This window comes from Sander lucioperca, chromosome 23 (assembly GCF_008315115.2).
Source record: "Sander lucioperca isolate FBNREF2018 chromosome 23, SLUC_FBN_1.2, whole genome shotgun sequence".
Lineage (NCBI taxonomy): Eukaryota > Metazoa > Chordata > Actinopteri > Perciformes > Percidae > Sander > Sander lucioperca.
Genome location: NC_050195.1, coordinates 6,888,155 through 6,908,024, shown reverse-complemented (window position 1 = coordinate 6,908,024; position 19,870 = coordinate 6,888,155). Strand labels below are relative to the sequence as shown.

The 19,870-nt window shown below is 40.7% G+C and overlaps 1 protein-coding gene across 2 annotated transcripts in view; it reads left to right on the top strand.

The window, feature by feature from the left end:
- Positions 1 to 19,870, top strand: part of LOC116062286 (cadherin-7) — a 158,256-nt gene that overhangs the window by 52,551 nt on the left and 85,835 nt on the right. Inside the window, exons 1-2 of one of the 2 annotated variants that reach the window (XM_031316947.2) lie at positions 9,862 to 10,117; positions 14,749 to 15,328. In XM_031316947.2, coding sequence (XP_031172807.1) covers positions 15,092 to 15,328 — 237 coding nt within the window. In that variant the 5' untranslated portion in view covers positions 9,862 to 10,117; positions 14,749 to 15,091. Of the gene's footprint in view, positions 1 to 9,861; positions 10,118 to 14,748; positions 15,329 to 19,870 lie in introns of those variants that run through there. The other variant, XM_035998244.1, reaches the window with a different exon arrangement.

Genomic DNA, 19,870 nt, shown 5'->3' with positions numbered 1-19,870 from the left:
CCTTTGACTGTTCAAATGTAGCCTATCTGAGGCTAAATAAAGCTTTCTTGCAATTGCTGCCCGCACTTAGTTACTGTTGCTAGGCCTATCATGCTTGTCACACTGCACATGTGCAGTTTAAAATGATAGCAATGGCAGATTTAGCTCTCGAAATTCTTTAATTTGAACAAATGGTCCTTGTTTTAGACAAAAGCCGGTTTCTCATTTGTAGTTGGCGACCATTGATTTGGCCAGCTGAAATGACTAACTAGCTAGCTAGCTAGCTAATTGCTATTGTTAGCTCCATGATCTGGTTGAAAACACTCTCTGACTGACTTTTGAATGTTTCCAGCAGACTTGTTTTAAAGCAAGAAGTAAATATGCACTTATGACTACATAAATATGCACACAAAAAAAACTGAGACTCAACAGATGATATGTAAATAAAGAAATAGCATTATTCTAGTATTGGAGTGCGGTGTGAGTTAGTCCTAACATTATTTGTATAATCAGGAAACTGATTATTTATGTTTGGCTGCTCAGCTTACATACTTGAACAAGCAAGACAGACGTGAAAATTACGCTTCATTGTTTGTGATTTAAAAGAGTATGTTTCACTTTTAAAATGACATGAGAAAAGTCTTTTCTGGTGTAGGTAATTTGTTTGGCAAAAGTAACGCTATCTCCGAAACTGAGCAGGATTAATTAATCAATTCCTAACACTTTTGCTCTTGTGTGTTTGCTTTTGGAAATTTGAAAATAAGACTCTTTAAATACAGATTACTGCTGTCACTGAAACTTCAACAAGTGGAGAAATCCAAACCTTGACAGGCCTGCCACGCCTAATAACTGTTGCAAAGCTATAATTGGATAGTAGCTGTTTGGGTGAGGTGTTTAGCAAACAGTCACCACTGGCCACAAGGGAAATCAACAATTTGCTAAGAACAGTTTTGGCAGTTTCATCCTTGATTCTCAAGCAACACGGGTAGTTTTCTAATTATGCTGTTACTCCTGAAAGTGTATCCCATGATGTGGATGCATTAACACAGCTTCATTTTAACAAATTGAGATATTCCACACTTGACAGCAAATATTTGTCCTTGTTTTCCCTTTTTGAACACGATCTGCTCCCCCTCTCATGTCTATTTTTACTTTGTGCCTAAAAAAAAATGCCTTGCTTTATATTCACTTTCTGTTCTAGAAAAAAAGAAAAAATATTGGTAATGTATTTCGTTCTGCTCGCCCTCCACCCGCTGACTCAGCAAGTGTTCTTGGCTCATACAATCCCATTCACATAAAGACAGAGAGAACATTTAATGGGTAGAGTAGAAACTCCTGGAGTTAATGAGAAACATTTGAAATATGCCCGATAAGAAGAAGAAGAAGACCTGAGTTTTCCCCCGGCATTCATTACCCAGTGTATTCAGTCTGCCCGGCTCCTCATGCGTGCCTGTGTATTCCCATTTGACACTTGTTGGTTGATCGAGTCCATTAGATTATCACTGTTTGTTTCCTTTTCTTGAGATTGGGGACTCACTTCTGTCACCGGCAGGACGGTTCAGGCACCGCGGGAGCACCACATTTCGGCTTGACAGAACTGCATTTGATTTTTAGAATCAGGACACATCGCCTGACGCAAATGCCACCTGGGCTGTTGGCCGTGCTGTTTGTCTTCACCTGTGTCTTGCGAAAAGACTAAAAAAGGCGTGCTGTATGTTTCCTTGTTACATGGTGGCCAGGAAACGCAGGGGGCTCGTTGAAGCAAACAGAATGCAGATGCTTGTGGTGTGGGAAAAAGGGATGTGGAAAGAAGAGGAGCAAACAGATGAAGGGATGGGGGGGATAACAAGCTCTTTGCCAGCCAGGCAACCATGAGTGCTATTGCTCTGCTGGAGTGAATGCAACAGGCCCGGGTTTTTCAGCCTGACTACTGGAGCATGTGAACACACATCTTCCCCGCCATGGGAGAGGAGACTGTCATGACAAAGCCAATGCCTTTGCTTCTTTTTTTCTGACTTTAACTATCCCTTCCTGTTCCTCGTCTATGTCTCTTTCTCATCCTGTCCTCATTTCTGTCTTGTTTGTGCTTGCTCTCTGTTTGGCTCTTCCTTTCGTTCTCATTGTATATAACACAAGGTGACATTATTTTCCCTATTTTCAAAATGGAAAGAAAAGAATCTGGGTGATATGCAGTCAAGGCTTGCTGTCAAAAGCTTGGAACATTTGCCACCTTTCAGGGAAATCCTTATTGAAAACCTTGGCTCTGGAGGTGCAACAAATAAACGAATTAGAATTAGAAATGTGTAAACTAGAAATGAATACAGATGCAATCTGATATGCAACCACAAGGGGATCCCACACAAGAATGGCTTAAGATGCAACTCTTTGGATGTGATTCCTTACAAAGTAACCTTCGTTTTACTGCAGTTAATATGGATAAAAGGAATCCAGTTTTTTAACATCCATATAAAGTTCTCAAACTACTCCTGCAGCAAAATCCACTTCTGCCCTTCATCTTGTATGCTTGATACTAATAGTTAGACCTAAAACTGTACGGCTAAATTCACTTTGATCACAATGCACATGGACAATCCTCTTAAGACTCCATTAGAACCTGCCTTTTGCTCTTCCATTGATCAGCTCAGCTCTCCATTTTGCCTATATGGACAAATTCATGCCAATAAGGAAGAGGTTCCCTTTGATTGCGCTGCTCTTTCTGGACTGCTGTTGTAAGCCTGATAGACACCTTAGCGCCTGCACTTTAAGCAAACAACGCTACCTACGCTATTTCCAGTTCTGCCTACTTTTTACCACACCAAATTAGTAGGGGTACACGATTCAGAAAATGTCATGATTCAATATCGATTTTTAGGCTCAAGATTCGATTCAAAAACGATTCTCGATAAAAAAACAAAAACATTCACAGTATGTAAATGTAGTTACTTTTCCCATGTGATTGCAGTAAACATACAATAAAAATAAAAAAAAAATTAAAAAAATGTATGAATCGTTTTTGAATTGGTAGAGCTTGAATCACTTTTTTTGCTCATCCCTACAAATTAGTGTCAGGCTAGCTAATGAGTGAGCTAGAAAAGGCTTATGCGCAAGACAAAAGCAGGGTACTTAGCTACATGTCGGCTAGCCAAATATAAATATTTAGTCCGGACTATTCTGCGGATTTAAGAAGTTTGCATCTTTTTCCACCACAAAACTGGTTCACCTTGGATTAACTGTTGTGAGTCCAAGTTCCCCTCCATGTGCAGTGCGCTCTGCTGCTGGGGGTGGATCCGGCGACTCAAAACGGGGGTTGGAGGTAACGAAAAAAAAAAAAAAGTACACTGCCTATGTAGCTTCTTTGACTAAAAAAACCTAAACAACGCTGTGTGTACATCAAGGCAATGTTTATTTAAATTTCAGAACATGCACTGCATGGGTATGAAATGTAATGTGTCCACATTCTTGATCGGCGGAAACGATTTTTGCTTGTTTGGGAGCCGACTGGCCAGCGTATTTGAAAAAGTTAAGCAAACTTTTTCCCCTGAGTGAAACGAGGCTAACAGCAATCTCAACCAGCATAAGCGCATGTGTCACTTGAAGTGCCTCCCCTCCCTCCGTCCCTCTCCGCTGAAAATTCACCTCAAAACGCATCGAAAATGCAAACACAAGATTTTTGTGGAACTCCAATGGGGAATAAAGACTAACAAGACAGATAACAACATTGAACACTACACAAACAGTAATTTGTTTTTTTCTTCATTTAGGCGAATCATTTTTCATAGTAACACAGGAGGTGCTGGATCCAATAAAAAAGGTTCCGGATCCAACGTCGGAGGTGCCGGAACATGTTCCAGCAGAATACTTACTTTTAATTAGTTTGGCTTTAAACATTATTTTCAGTCAGCGGAAGAAAAAAAAATGACAGCCATAAATCAAATGCATTTTGGAGTTTTAACCCGAGGTTTCAAAAGTCGTACAGGCAGTGTACTGTATATTACAGTATATTATAATGGTTGTGTAGACAAGGAGGATCTCCTCTGACGGTCTTATTTCCCTTTTGCAGAGATTTTGTAGCGGCAGATTTGAGTGTGAATTGAGAGCACAGCCCGAGCTGCCACGGCTCTGTGACACACAGACCACTGAATGCTAGCAAGTTGGTGTGTCATTAGGATTCGGATCAGGATGCTGTCTCAGTCGACACAAACTGAGGTGAATGAACATTTCTGACTGCAGTGAGACGTTCCTCTTTCAGAACCTGCTGTGACGTGTCTGGAAGGAAATTGCTGAGACTGACCTCTGTACTTGTCTGTTATTTATCTGAAGTATTTACCTCGATTTTTTTCTTCACTTTTAAGGGTTGGCTGTCTCGATTTTCTTGAGAAAGAATGAATGTCACTTTACATAGATGCGCCTTGCACTAGTGATGCTGCCTGATGGGATATGAAAGATGTCACGAGTTCATGATAAACTTTCAGAAACATTGATTATTCGCACAGATGCGGAAGATTGTCCTTGAAGAATGACTGTCTCTGCAGTGTTGGCAGCCCGTGTCACTAACCACCAAATCATAATTTTGCTTGCACGCAAAATTTCATCTGCAAGCATGACAACATTTCAACACACTGTATATCAATGAGGATTAAGACAATTTATATATGGAAGGTGCAAGCAGAGGTATGTGCGCTGCAGAATCTCCTCGTTAGGAAATATGACAAAAATATAAAATACCTAAAAGGGAGTAGGGATGATAAAAACCTGTTACATTAAATTATATTAAGTTCTAAGCTGCAACTCTGCAAGATTGCCATTCCTCCCCCGTAATCTATTTAACCCCCAGGGGAACAGGAGAGGTATGGGCTAAATTAGTGTAATCTGGATGAGGGTTTCTTAAATATGGTGGTTTCAGCCAGTGAGGGATTTTATCCGTCTCCAGCTTCAGTGGCCTGACAGACAATGGGGATATGACCATCTGAATCGATACAGCCAATCCCCCATGATTAGGTCATCCATTAGTTCACTTGATCTTTCGACCCTCTTACATAGCATTAGATGAAAATGTAATCGCTCAATACTCGCAGGATGATTAGTCCAAATCCCTGCTTCTCAAAGAGGAGAAGCAGGAATGTTTTGATGCAGTGTATGCAAATAAGTCCGGCTTTTGTATTTCGGTCATGGTGCCGGAGTCAGGGGGACGTCATCTCCCCGGCCTTGTCCCTCGAACATCAAGGCCTCTCTGCTCCGTCTGATCCCTGGCTCTCTGGAGCCTTATGAACACCATGTAGTGAAATGCATGTTCACATACTGTGTGCAATGAAAAACCCACACTGGGTAAGCCTCTCTGAGAGAAACAGAGAGGCTGAAAGTGTCTGAGCTCAACAGAACGAAAAACCAATCAACAAAAAGAATTGGAATAAAATAAAGAAACAATTAAGGGGGCATTTTAACTGTCTCGGTGCAATTATGGAGAAGAGAAGGAGTCAGAGATGAATAGGAACAACCACTAAATGGAATGCAGTTTGATGATAAATCACGGCACCACTGTCAAGATCACGGTGTGAAAAAAGGTCACTTGCTGTGAATCGTTGCTCCGCCAGCACAAAAGAACGCAAAGGCCGACACAGCGTAGTAAATTCTATTTTCACAAACTTAGAAACTTGAATCAAAACTAATTAAACTGCAAATGTAAGGACATTTTTTTAAACTCCAATATGGTTTTCTTATCTGCTTCTGCAGAATAGGAAGAACCAGATCATGTGCAGCTGTTCCAACCTTAAACGTGCGGTATACTTGCCGTTTCCGACCTGTCTTGCGCCAGGTTGCTTATGGGAGCGCCGTAACTGTTTATACTCGCGCGTGGTGGTCGTGGCTGAACAGAGGTGTCGCAACTGAGGAAAGGCTACCGACTTTGCTTTTTCTATGGACTAGAAGAAGAAGAAAAAGGTAAACAATTGCAAAGAGAAGAAGAGAAGCACTTTGAATACTTCAGAATGTCTGCACAATGATTCGATGACCTACTTCGTCGGATCAAGCCTTTCATTCACCATAAAAGAACTTCAGTCACTCTGAGAGGCCTGGCATCCGGTTGCCCTCAAATTGGTCCATGCTTCCTGTCTTCATATGTCAGGGGGTACGTGGAAAGACATAGCTCAACTAATTAAAAAAATAGAAATAAAAATTTGATTAAAAAATATATACCCATATATTGAGTCAGCTGTAGCTCTGAACTCTACATGTTGTGATTGAGAGTTGTGAAAACTAGTTAGCAAGCGAGCAGAGATGTCTAAACAGTTAGCTAAAAGTAATGGATAAACAGGTAAAATAGTTAGCTAATTGTACATGGGTAAATAGTTAAAATAGTTAGCTAAGTGTAATGGATAAACAGTTAAAATAGTTAGCTAAGTGTAATGGCTAAACAGTTAAAATAGTTAGCTAAGTGTTATGGATAAACAGTTAAAATAGATAGCTAAGTGTAATGGATAAACAGTTAAAATAGTAATGGTGTAATGGATAAAGAGTTAAAATAGTTAGCTAAGTGTAATGGATAAACAGTTAAAATAGTAATGGTGTAATGGATAAAGAGTTAAAATAGTTAGCTAAGTGTAATGGATAAACAGTTAAAATAGTAATGGTGTAATGGATAAAGAGTTAAAATAGTTAGCTAAGTGTTATGGATAAACAGTTAAAATAGATAGCTAAGTGTTATGGATAAGCAGTTAAAATAGTTAGCTAAGTGTTATGGATAAACAGTTAAAATAGTAATGGTGTAATGGATAAAGAGTTAAAATAGTTAGCTAAGTGTAATGGATAAGCAGTTAAAATAGTAATGGTGTAATGGATAAAGAGTTAAAATAGTTAGCTAAGTGTAATGGATAAGCAGTTAAAATAGTAATGGTGTAATGGATAAAGAGTTAAAATAGTTAGCTAAGTGTAATGGATAAAGAGTTAAAATAGTTAGCTAAGTGTAATGGATAAAGAGTTAAAATAGTTAGCTAAGTGTAATGGATAAACAGTTAAAATAGTTAGCTAAGTGTAATGGATAAGCAGTTAAAATAGTTAGCTAAGTGTTATGGATAAACAGTTAAAATAGTTAGCTAAGTGTTATGGATAAACAGTTAAAATAGTTAGCTAAGTGTAATGGATAAAGAGTTAAAATAGTTAGCTAAGTGTAATGGATAAACAGTTAGCTAATGGATAAATAGTCAAGATAGCTAAAAGTAATAGATAACGTTTTGAAATATAGCTAAATGTATAGCCTAATAGATATAAGATTAAAACAGATAAACCTAGCTAAAGGTAATGGATGAACATATACAGTATAAATACTATATACAGTACTAAATAAATGAATAGGCCTGATTGCCTTTTATTACTGCTTTTTAAGATAAAAAATGTATGAATACTTAATGTATGTTGTATGTCTATTGCACTACAGCCCCGGTGGCACTGTATTTCGTTCTTTTCTTTACAAAAGCACTTTAACTTAGCAGCTGAGATAGTTATCAAGAATAATGGAGACGTCTAGCTTCAGTCATTCTAAGTAATAATACAAATGCAAACTTGACCAAACCACCCAAACATTGATAGTATCTTTAAAATATTTTTGATACCAGTACCGATACCAATACTGTGACTTCGATACCTAAACGATACTTTTTTCGATACCAGTTTTATAAAATCCATTTTAACAAAAAGAAATTACAACATTACACATTATGGCACAAATCTTTTTATTTATTTTTTAGCTCTTACTACGTGAGCCCCGTCCCTGTGCGTAATGTAGAGTTTTTCCTGCGTGTCTCTACAACGTGTAACGTTAGACAGCCAAGCACCAGCATTATTAGATCTTGGTAGAAGCATGCTGCATGCTTATTGGCTCACTGACTCTGATGAGATTTACTCTTAGGTATTGAAATTTGGTATTGAATGACGAGGCATTTTTCGATACTCGATACTAAGTATTGAAGTCGGTAACCAGCCTTAATTATATAGTGACAAATATTATGCAGAAACCTAACTTGATTGTCCTTGGAGGTCATATTTTATTAATGCTCGAAAAGCTGCTTCAGTAAACCTTCACTGTTTTTCTTGTTAGTCTGTGAACAAAAAGACCCATCGAGCGGTGTGTCACAGGGGAGCAGATAACAGTCGGCCAGGTGAGCCGAGGTCAGAGCATCCTGGTGCGGGGAGGAGGTTGGGGGGTGGAGATGTAATGGAAGCATGGCAGTTAAATGCCGGGGCTGGCCGCGGGATCCGGAGGGAGCGGGACGCGGGCCACATCACCTCAGGCATCTCCTGACCGCCGGTGATTGATGGGGAAGAGCTGACGAGCCGCGCTCCCAATGTCACTCTCCAATTAAATAACTCACCGCTGAACTGCAGCCTCCCCCCCCCTGCTCACCCCCTCCTGTGATGCACCTCCCTCTTCTCCTCCTCCCTTTCACCTCTCCCTCTATTATCACACACCCACTCTCCCTCTGTATTCTGTCTCCCATTAAGTTGTGTTCTTATTTAGTCCAGCTTTCCTCACTTTTATCTTCTTGGCTTTATGCTCCTTTACTGTTTCCTTTGCCTCCAACAACAGTGTTCTTTCTCTCATTCCACTGCATTGTGCTGTAGCTTATTTTTACCTGTCCATTGTCCCATGTGTCTAATTTCATCTTTGCTAACTGCCCTTCCTGGTATGACAGACAGAGGCTGCTCTTTCTGTTAGTTTGGGCCAGTGCTCCTTTTCCTAAATGACTGAAAAGAGCTGCACAATTGCAATTTGTTCTGTCTCAAAAATGCAAATAGCATGATGAAAAACACAGAAGGTACTTCTTGGGTGACTAATGATCAGGACTGTGTTTAAGGTGAAATGTAATGTTGACTTATGTGAGAACAGGTTTAAATATTGTGAAATAATGTATGTAAAAATTAGAGTTTACACTGCCAAGGCTGCAAGAGAATAGTTTTATATTCTGTGTAAATGCATGGGTTATGAACTGAAGATGCCGGCGCGATATTATGTTTACTGTCACTAATTAGGAATGTAACTAATACTGGTTCGGTTTCAAAGGTCTGTGTGGTGCAGTAGAGAGCCCAGCCTCGTGCTGCATTCCTCTGTCACTGCAGGAGCTCAGTTTGCAGCTAATTGGATGAAAAACAAAACTCTGAATAGAAAGTAGAGCCCAGATATCCAGATGTAGAAGTACACTTCAAAAATTGGGTCTTTAAAAAGTCAATTTGTAAAGTATGAGTAATGCAAGTAAAAGGAAGGAAAGATGTCCAATGGAATTTATTTGCACACAAAAAAGTAATGTAGCCTAATTCTTTTTTTTTTTGTGTAATTAATTATTTTATGCGACTTGCAGGATTTAATAAATTCTCAGTGTGAAGGGGGAGGTTTTCAATCCCTCTCATTGGTGGAAGGTGTCAATCATTTTGTATTGATTTTCTCTTCACCAGCATGGAAATCATTTAACAGTTCGCATGCCATCTGCTGCCAAAAACCTGGCAGGTTTGGAAATTCGGCTCCTCGTTCCCTCCGGCCAACACGCAGCGTGTGTTTCTGGCTCTCTCCTCGCCAACTTATTTTGGTCAAACTATTTCGACAGGCTCTCTCCACTTCAGTCGGCGAAGATTTGGCTCAGATGAGAGCGTTTCCTGTCTCGGCCGGCGCTCCGACTCTCCTCGCTGCTGCGCGTCCCCTGTTGCCTATGTAAGAGAGCGATAGATACATACAACCCTGCAGCTGGGGTTCCCTGCACAGAGGCAGCACTGCGCAGGATACGGAGAGAGAGAGAGGGGGAGAGAAAGGGGGAGAGAGAGAGAGAGAGAGAGAGAGAGAGAGAGAGAGAGAGAGAGAGAGAGAGAGAGAGAGAGAGAGAGAGAGAGAGAGGGAGGGAGGGAGGGAGGGAGGGAGAGGGATCAGACTTGCCACATCCCTGCCAAGGGTGAGCATTTACGCGCGATCCAGTAGCCGGTCTCCGGCAGCCTTGCTCTGCCATCAGGACTAATTTCATCATGAAAACTTTTAAACTCGTTTTATTCACATAAGCTGTTTTTGTCTATTTGCTGCGTAGAGAGAGAGAGGGGGGGAAAAACACAACTTTTAGCACCAGACACCATCTGTGCGTCGGTGAAGTTATTCCATCTTCTTTTGGTGAGTGATTCCAATAGATTTTTAAAGCGCAGTAAGGACAGTTGTAATCATCCTACAATGCATCGCAGTTCATTCATGGTCTACTTCTGTATTCTGTGCGTTTTTGTCCCGTGGCTTATTCTGTAATTAGTATTCCATGGACACATGTTTCCTGCGGCGGCCGCTCACTAAGGTTTTACTGTCGGTGTTTCCGTGCTGCTTGTATCCCCATATGCTTGTATGTGTGCTTATTTGCCACCGTCCCCTGACTGTCCACTCACCGCTTCTCCAAACCCCGAAGTTGTTAAGATGTTTAATCGATCTGTGTTAATGATGCGAGCTGTTTTTGTATCGGACAAACGTCTTTTTATCGATTCGGGAACAGGTGCGCCCCTGCGAACTTTTTCTGCATGGTGCAGGTGTTGACAGCTAATGCGCAATGATTGATACTTAACAGGACGGTCAAAGCAGTCTGGTCACATCGGTGCACAAGGCCGAGCACAGGGCTACCTGCTGATTTACACTGCAAAGAGTCCATGTCAAAGAGTCGCTGAGTGCACAACTGGGCTGCAAGATCTCATATTATTAATGAGAGGTGATAAAAACTGCAAGCAGGGTAAAACCCAGTACTGCTGTTCATTCAAATTAAGGATTTTCTAAATTAGAAGATCTGCCCTATTTCAGATTAATATACCTCCACGTTTCCAGGAAATTCACGAAACTAATAACTGCAGTGGAAATAAGAGAAAGAAATTGGCAGGATGCTTCACTTGTTAAATGACAAAAAATAGATCCATATACAATAAAATGACGTATAATGACCGGCATTTATTGCAGTGCAGTTTTATTTTGAAGCAAAATGCATCAACTTATATGAGACCTCTGACTGTGCAAAACGGCAAATGTGTTTTTGTTGCCTGTAAGTCCTGTATAGTCCCTACAGTGAGTGGAATATACAATGAGATATAGTATCATCAGCAGCATTTCTAATTTATTTTGATCATGTCGCTGCAAGGACAGGAAGGCATATGTTTGTGTCTTGAAGTTAGGGTCTCAGTTTAAAGTCTTTGAAAATAAAAAACATTTCTAAAATACTCATTCATTAAACAGAAATGTTTTTTGCTTTTTTATTATGGGAATATGAATTCAAATGCCCGACTGGCACAAGATAAGATTATTTCAGTGTCACACCTCTGCCATTTGCATTGATCAATTATCCACTTGCTGTTTGGTAGACAGACCAGCAGTCCATCATGAAACCTTATAGCACCTTTTCATGAGCAATATAACAAGAAAAGGCAAACACAGCATGTGTATTGGACTCTAAAAAGCCCTCTATTGAACTCTTTACAGAGTCTTTCCTCGCAGCAACGTACACACGACTCTCAGTCAGCTCCAAATCTACTAGCGAAGGATGCAGGAGGAATTCAAATGAATGTGAGATGAGGTATCAGAAATGTGGGGAGACCACCCTTCAACCGGGTTCAAGCTCCCGCGTCAGCAAGACTCTGTCTGTACTGTAGGTGTCCTTGAAGACCCAGAAGCTACAGGGTTGCTGTCTCTCTGTATCTGACCCTGTGCTCTGACTTTTCCTTGAAAGAAGACACAGAAAGAGCGAAGGTGCAGGAGAAATCAATGAAGTGCCACATTATTGAAAGCTGCTCATATGCTGTCATTTTTTGAAATTACAAACAGAGCTTCAAATGTCACTTAAAATGTCACTAGAAGTTGGTTTACCATAAAGACACCATGTACAGCCTTTATGAAGTGTCTGAAACCATTATTAACTTAAGTTCTCGGCAGTGTGGGCTGTGCATTCTGACCCATGAGTGAAGACACTCAATGATTGAGGAGAATATGGATCAGAGGGAGCGTGTGATTGGTTACTGAGCGCTGTAGCACTGGTAATCCTGTTGTGAGACTGGCAAATGGGATTAGAACACTGTGTGTAAGAGAAACCGAGCCGGGGGATGACTGGGAGGCTTTACATTCACGGCTTTATCTCACATTTTCACTTAATTTGGCATCATTGCTTTGACTCTTCTGCCCAACAATAAGTCTGATTCTCCACAGGGAAACATGGACTTTGACCATTTTTGACTCGCTGTTAGACTAAAGTCTGCCAGAAGATGATATTTTGTGCAGATTTTTGAGTAATTATTAATTATTGTAGAGCTTGATAAAAAAATTTTTTTTCAAATCACCAGTATTTAGAGCATTTGACACCAAAACATTACCAGTGCAGGAACCCAGCTACTCATCAGACGACTAAAACCTTAAAAAAGAACAGTTGGCAGTTTGATATCTTTTTATTTTCTTCTTCCTTTTTTTTTACATTTGTCCCAGTCCTCCTCCTTTACACATATCTTTTTAGCTCCACAGTCAGTCATTATACTTGAAGACATCAGGCCTGGTTTTGACTCCTGTACAGTATGAAAAAAACAACTTCCGCAGAGTGAGATAATCCATCACAGTCGACACGAAGCCTTCATTTGTTTTCTTTTCGCCCCAAAGTTTCTATTGCTTTTCTGCTTCGTTGTCACTTCATTGTGCCAGAGTCGAGTGTTTTCATATCAACGCTGAGTTAATGTATATGCTCTGCTTACTGCCAATCACCTGACACACCAAGAGGAAGAAGAAATGAGAAAATATATAGTCATGAGGAAAATACTCTCATGAAATACTCGCCGCATTCATCTCCCTGTATTTGTTTGCGAGTAGAGCGCCTAATTTCAATCTAGATCTGACGTCCTACGCTTTTAATCTTTGAAATGATAAACAATGGAAATGTATTGACACAGTTGATTTCTCTGCAGCATGAATTGCTTAATAATTCGTACAGTAAATCAGCAAAAACTCATTTAATAACAAGCCATTGTCAGCCGCACCCATGACTAGATCAGCGTTAGCTCCAGTCTGTATCTGACTCCCATCTCTTCCGGTGTTCAGGGTTTAGCGAAATGAGAAGCATTAACCTGGCCTCCTGGCTCAAACTGACCCTGCGCTGATTTTCTCCTCCACAATAGCACCGCTGCAACCTGCCTTCACAACCCTATGCTGCCCTGCAGCCAGATCTGCTCCACTTTCCACCTCTACCATTAAATTGTCATGCAGAGGCAGTGACTTTAAACGTGTGTGTCTGTGTGTGCATGCTCATGTGTTGCAGCCTTTGCGCGCTTTCTGTATTCTAGTTCATGTTAAAGCAGATCAGGGGCGAATGTTTCCACAGATTTATGGCTTCTGGAAGAAAGTTTTGCCTTGTAGGGGTTTGTGTGCTTTCTGCACTTTGACCGGAAAAGGGGGAGGAGCTGAAAATTCAAGATGCTTCCGTTAAGAATTTAAACATTTAAAAGTGAAGCACTTTCGAAATAAATGTTCAGGATGCTTCTCACAAACATCTAGGTGTCTTCAAAGGTGACAATCATGCTGTTATTTATTTCCGCGTTGATTATTAGCACCGGATAATGACTTTGCTATGGCAAAATATAACAAATCACTTCCACAGGATGTGTGGTGTGCTCTTTTTTTTTTTTGCTAAGGATGGGGGGAGCAGAGAGAAAGTAAAATGAGAACTGAAGAATCTGTGTGTGGGAAGAAAGAGGTCACTTTATGCCAAAGCAATTACCTTCCTCATCCAGGGCCCTGCCAATACTCTTCATAGAGGAGAAAGACAGAGAGGTCAGCGAGGAAGTAAATATACGTGTGGTCGAGCTCTCAGTTTTCTAAACGTCTGCTTTCAGAAGACCTCCTGAAGTTAAAATGCCATTTCTGAGTCTATAGCATCCCAAGATGTTTCATACATTTGCCAGGGAGCTTTTCTGTGTGTTTTCATGCTCCTTCAAAATATTTATGGAGGGAAGTCATTGTTACGTGTCAAATTAGACAGATAATACAAGCGCTATGAAAGTTCATGTAATTGCTCAACTATTCAGGACTGCCAGGATATGTTGTGACATGAAGAATATCCATGAGCAGCGGATGCTTTTCTGTGCTTTGACAAGTCTTCATGTCCTGGCATCTTAGGGGGAGCTGTCACGGTATGACGACGGCAGGGAGACAGATCCCCTCGCATGTGCTCAGGCCGGCGAACAGACTGCTATGGAGTAGAGGTCAGGAGCGCTCGGGCCATCATGCTGCTGACAGCTCAGATTTATTTTTAATCTCAGTGATGAGAGCTCGCCACACAGATCATGTGGCTTGTTAGTTTGGAGTGGCGAGCCCCTCCACCATTATGCCCCGCTCCCTATACAAAGACACTGTGACAAAATAATAACCTTGGTGAGGTAAAGCCTGGATAATTGGGAGCTAGCTGAATGGCATTTGATTGTTTTTCAAAGCAGCCAGCAGGTCATTTTCCCTTCGCATCTTACCTTTATTAACATTTTGACCTCGCCCAATCGTTCTATGCCCTGTGTGCAGGTGAAGGACTTTGTGTTGATTGTACAATATTCACTGTCTATTCATTTTTGACCAATTTCTTCACGATTGGTGAAAAACATCATTATCATTGCATCAGCAAGCACATTACTTGCTGTCTGAAGTGACTGCGGTCACAGAGGCAATTTTGCTGATGGTACTTTCTCTCTTCTCTCCTCTGTGTCTTTGTCTCTCTCTCTTTTCCCCTCTCCATCTCTCTCTCTCTGTTCTGATAGGTGCCAATTATACAGCCTGCGTGTTGAAGCCTGCCCGGTCGCCACTGACCCTGTTACCCAGCTTTAATGTCAACTCTTTGGCTCCTAAGTGGAGGGAATTACCCCACTTTTAGTCACCAATCAGGAAAAGAAGAAGAGCAACACAGCAAAATGCAGAGCTTGACTCATTTTTAACCCATGCGCTTTTTTCAGTGTCTGACTGCTCCTGCTCTCTGGTGAAACAGGGTCAGGACTGTGTGGATAAAACCCTGAGGGTTTTGACATTTCAGCCTCACTGTCTTTTTTTTTTTGTTATATACTTTTGCTCCTCCTCTGGCCTCGGTGCTTTTTGGAAGGGGCCCAGATGATGGGGGGGCGTTGCTCAGGCATATGCAGAGCCCTGGCTCTCTTGGCATTCCTGTTTCCCTTGCGAGAGAGGGGCTGCTGGGGGCTGAATCCCAGCTCTGGGGATCTGGAGAAGTCCCCACACTCTGATCCAGACCCCTGGGAGGCCCTGCTCAGGCACAAACGCAGCTGGGTATGGAACCAGTTCTTCGTATTGGAGGAGTACACAGGAAATGAACCACTCTATGTTGGCAAGGTAAGCGATCTGTGACTGTTAATGGGTCAGTATTAGCACGGCTTAACAATGTTGTTACATGCACATAAAATAAAAATTTCAGTCTCTGTTAAAAAAAAAAAAAAACCTTATGGTAAACTGAATCACACATAGCCTATTTTTGCAGATCTGGCACCAGGTTTAGTGCACATGTACTGTATATCAATAACCTCTTACCATAATGACCTGCAAAATCTGGGACACAGCAGTGTTTTACGGAGTCGTACATATTCCCAATGCCCTACATAAAATGTTAAACAAATGAAAAGACAAAACACAGACAGTGTAGGAAGGTATTCTGCATTTTATTCCAGCCAGGCTGAAGGATGTGCTTGCACAAATGTGCAATTTTAGGTTAGAGGCCGGTGTATGACGTGACAAGGTAATTTGCATCGCAATCACTCCCCAGAAAAGGTACATATATGTATATACAGTATATTACTCAAATGTGTCTTTGTACAGTAGGTGTTCTGCCAAGGTACAAGCAGATCAAGGTAATGTATGTTTTGGCAGATAAATAAGTATGAAACCTTCACAGGCTTCATCCCAAGCATAGTTAACGTAAGGACACACCGACAAAGTGACTAATCATGCATTTATGAGAAATGGCAACACTGCTATTCTACTATGGATCACATTTCTTCCAATACAAATGTATGCAGACCAGTGGAAGAAGTGTTCAGATACGACTGAAAAATACTCTGAAAATTACTATTTATATTATATATTTGGATTATAATAACTGGTGCATTAATGTGTGCATTTCCTCTTATATGAACTGTTTTGAAGTGCATTATATACTGCTGGGTTGTTTCATTTATAACAAGTAATTTTATTCTTTTATTGTAAATCAGCAATGTAACTTACTGTAAGTAAAGTACAGAACTTGAAAAACGTACTTAATTACATTCCACCACTGGAAGTAACTTGTAAATATGCATGTAAGATAAATGTAGCCGAGTGAAAAGTACAGAATTTCCTTCTGAATGTAGTGAAGTAGATGTACAGGACAGTATAAAATATGAAGGGTGACTTAAAATGTAGACACGAGTACCTCAAAATGTACTTAACTACAGAACCTGAATAAAAGTAGTAGTAACAGCCCACTACTGGAAGTAACTAGTTACTCTAGCTGTCAAAACAATGTAATTTAAAATAATTTGAAATGTATTGGAGTAAAAGTATAAATTAGAATACAATGGAAATACTAAAGTGTACAGGCACAAGTACCTCAAAAAGTACCCTTCTATTATTTTCCAGTTGTAATTAACGTCCATGATATAATGTTGATGTTGCCTGTTGTAAATGTGCTGGTTTACACAGTAGTTGGTGTACACAAAGCTTTCAGCACCACTGTGAAAATGGACAGCTCCTGCTTAGAAAATGGCTCCAGTGTGTGTGCCGCCGTGCAGGCCAGATGGGTCTTGGATTGGTCTCTAGATCCCTGTTATCTTGGAGAATTTTCTGGTATTATTATTAAATTAGTTTTCATCTTTCCGCTCATCTGCAGGATAATCATTCTCATCTGCATGTATTTGCCGGGTCTGCTCTCACAAGCCCATTTCCTTGCTGTCTCTGAACTGGATTAGCGTCTCCATCTGGAATTAGGATACATTTGACTGTCCTATTGTTCTCCTCTCTATTCTTCGCCAAAAGGATGCTGCAGGAAAGCATCTAAATCAGAATGAGTGCATTTGTGACACTGCTGGAGTTCAGCCGTAGGTCATTTCTTGTCCAAGCGTCCACAGTATCTTAAAATCCTCTCTTGTCTGATTTGTGCGCCCCCAGATATCTACTGTATCCAACTAGCATCTTCTGCTTGTGAACATCTGTTGTCTGATTCAGATGTGCCCTTGTCCCATGTTTCCTATTTGAAAGTTACAGAAGAGAGGCCAGCCTTTCTTGTTAGTAAACCCAGAAAGATGTGAACAGGCTGATTATTTATTCGTAGATGTGTAGAGATCTTATTATCCGCTTGGAATATATGCATTTGCACCCTTTTTTTAACAGGTAGTAGGGCTGCACAATATATTGTTTGTTATCGTCATCGCGATATCAACTGCCGCAATATACGTATCGCGAAAGGCTGCGACATATCGCGAAAGACACTCTGAGATTTATTGTGTTAGTTGAAAGAAAATGTCAGCAGAAAACTGCACTTTAAAATGTAACTGTCATTCTTATTTTAGTAATGCCTTTTGTATTCAATTCAATGTTCAATTTCTTAAATAAAAGAACATTGGAAATGATTTCCTTTCATTTGTTTTAAATTCATGAAGAAGTTTGTTGTATTTTAGCAGAATACTGAAAGCAGCAGAAATTCAGAACTGAGTACACTTTAACATCCGTTTATGTATCGCAAGTAATATCGTTATCGAGATATTCAACAATATCATCGCATATTTTCCTCATATCGTGCAGCCCTAACAGGTAGTCTTTTTATTTTTTTCCATACATGTACTGATTGATTTGATTGATAGCAGTCTAGGGCAAAGACAGTGTGTAAAAAACCTGACTGGCTTCTTTACATCTGACCTCGTGCCCAAGCTCAATCTAACCCTTTCAGAAATATGAAAAATCTGATTCATTTACTCCCCCCAGGCAGAGCCAGCTGCCTGGGAGCTTGAGAAGCTGTCACATTATTTGTTCCCTGAGATCATAGTTGTCACATAGTGTGCGTTTGTTTGGTATCACAAGGGCACGCCGCTGCTGCAAAAAGTCTGGGCGGGACACCCTGACCTCGTGACTCAGTGTTAGCGATATGGAAGGTCCTGCCATGTCAAAAGAATGACCTTACTAGAAATGAATTTGTTAGGTAGCTTCTGCAACAACAAAAAACAACAAAAACACATGCAGCCAAAGCTTCATGCTCAGCTCTAAAATTTCCAGCAGGTTATTGGCAGAAACAGAGTGACATTAACAGCTTTTTTCATACGTGTGCGGGTATCTAATATGATGAACAATAGGACTCTGTGTCCAAACAATGGCACAGTCGCAGCACAATTTGGTCACTTGTAAGACTGGAATCAAAGGGAAATATGATCTAGTTGGTAGGAAATGGGAAGTCATCATTTTGGCCTGGCTGCTCCCTTTGCATCTGCAGTCTGTCTGGCTTTAATGTATTCTGTCAGATTCTGAATTTCAACACCAAATGTCCTATTATGCCTTGGCACTCTGCCTCGGGTAAGTGTACTGGCCCGGAATCAGCTGCAGTCACATCAAGCCAGTGGAAACATACATTAAAGAACAAACTGCACAGCCTACCGCCGCAAATTGGTGACACACATTTAAACAAGCGGGGGAAAAACGCCGGAGCAACTCATCCACTCAACAAACACTTATTCGTAAACATGATGTGATTAACATTTTTTTGCTGGGTGTTCATGTGACTAAATATTTGCAAGTGTTACCAATCTGTAGCTTCTGGTGAATAAGCAATGTTAGCAGGCGTGCAGTTTTGCAACACGTTTGGATCTTTGTTTTGGAAATGCACTTTTGCTTCACACTTTGGAATGTTTCCTTTTGTATTTAATAACTTTTGATAAGGACATGTCTTTTTTTCATTGATCGGTTTATGTTGTAAGTGACAGACACAGCCTTTATGCTGTAACTCACTTTATTTATGAAGATGTCTTCATTTTTGCTATTCTGGCTAACCATCAGAGTAATGGATGGACTTATTTCAAGTTATTATTCAGGTTCACACTCATAGAAAGACTTCCAACACAAATAATAGAACCTCAATTAGGAGCGATAACATAGAAAACATCTCTTGAAAGAAGAATCTCTTATAGCTTCAAGTGAGACTAAAGAATGGAAATCACTTTTCTCACACATCGCAACACAGGAAACAGGACATTTTCATTTTCCTCTTTGCAACAAGTGGTACTGTTTGATCGTATTTTTATGAGCATGCATCATGAGTAATTTCTGACCTGGTAGCAAGAGGCTGGTGTTGTGCATGACAGTAATTCAGTTTAATAATCAAACAATTTGCATCATGGGCATCAGGGATAATCTCACAGATAATTACAATGGAAGCAACATAGCGTGTTACTATGTAAGCTACTTCATTAGCATTCTATTAGACGCTCACTGTCACATGGGTTAGAATCATAGAGCACAGGATGCTGCTGCAAAGGTCAGTCTCAATAGCATCTACTCACACTCGCTGGTGCCGCAAACACATCGCCGTGGCTGAGGAGTGGTGAGAGCAGCATGCTAAGCCGGAGAGGAGAGTGATTTAAGCTGACAGGGGGAGACATCATATGCACGGTATCCAGGGACAAGAGCTCACAGAGGGGGGACCTCATGAGACATCCTCAGGGTCTCTGGAATGGCGGGAAAGCCTTTATCAGAGCCAGGGAATCAAAGGGGATGAAAACAGCAGTGTAAACTAGACCAGAGGGTAGTTATCAGCAGGGTTGGGGAAAGGACAGGAGAGGAACATTGTTTACACTCTCTCTCACATATAGGGGCCACTCTGGAGTCAACATCAGCAGAGCAATTTTTTGATGTTCAGTA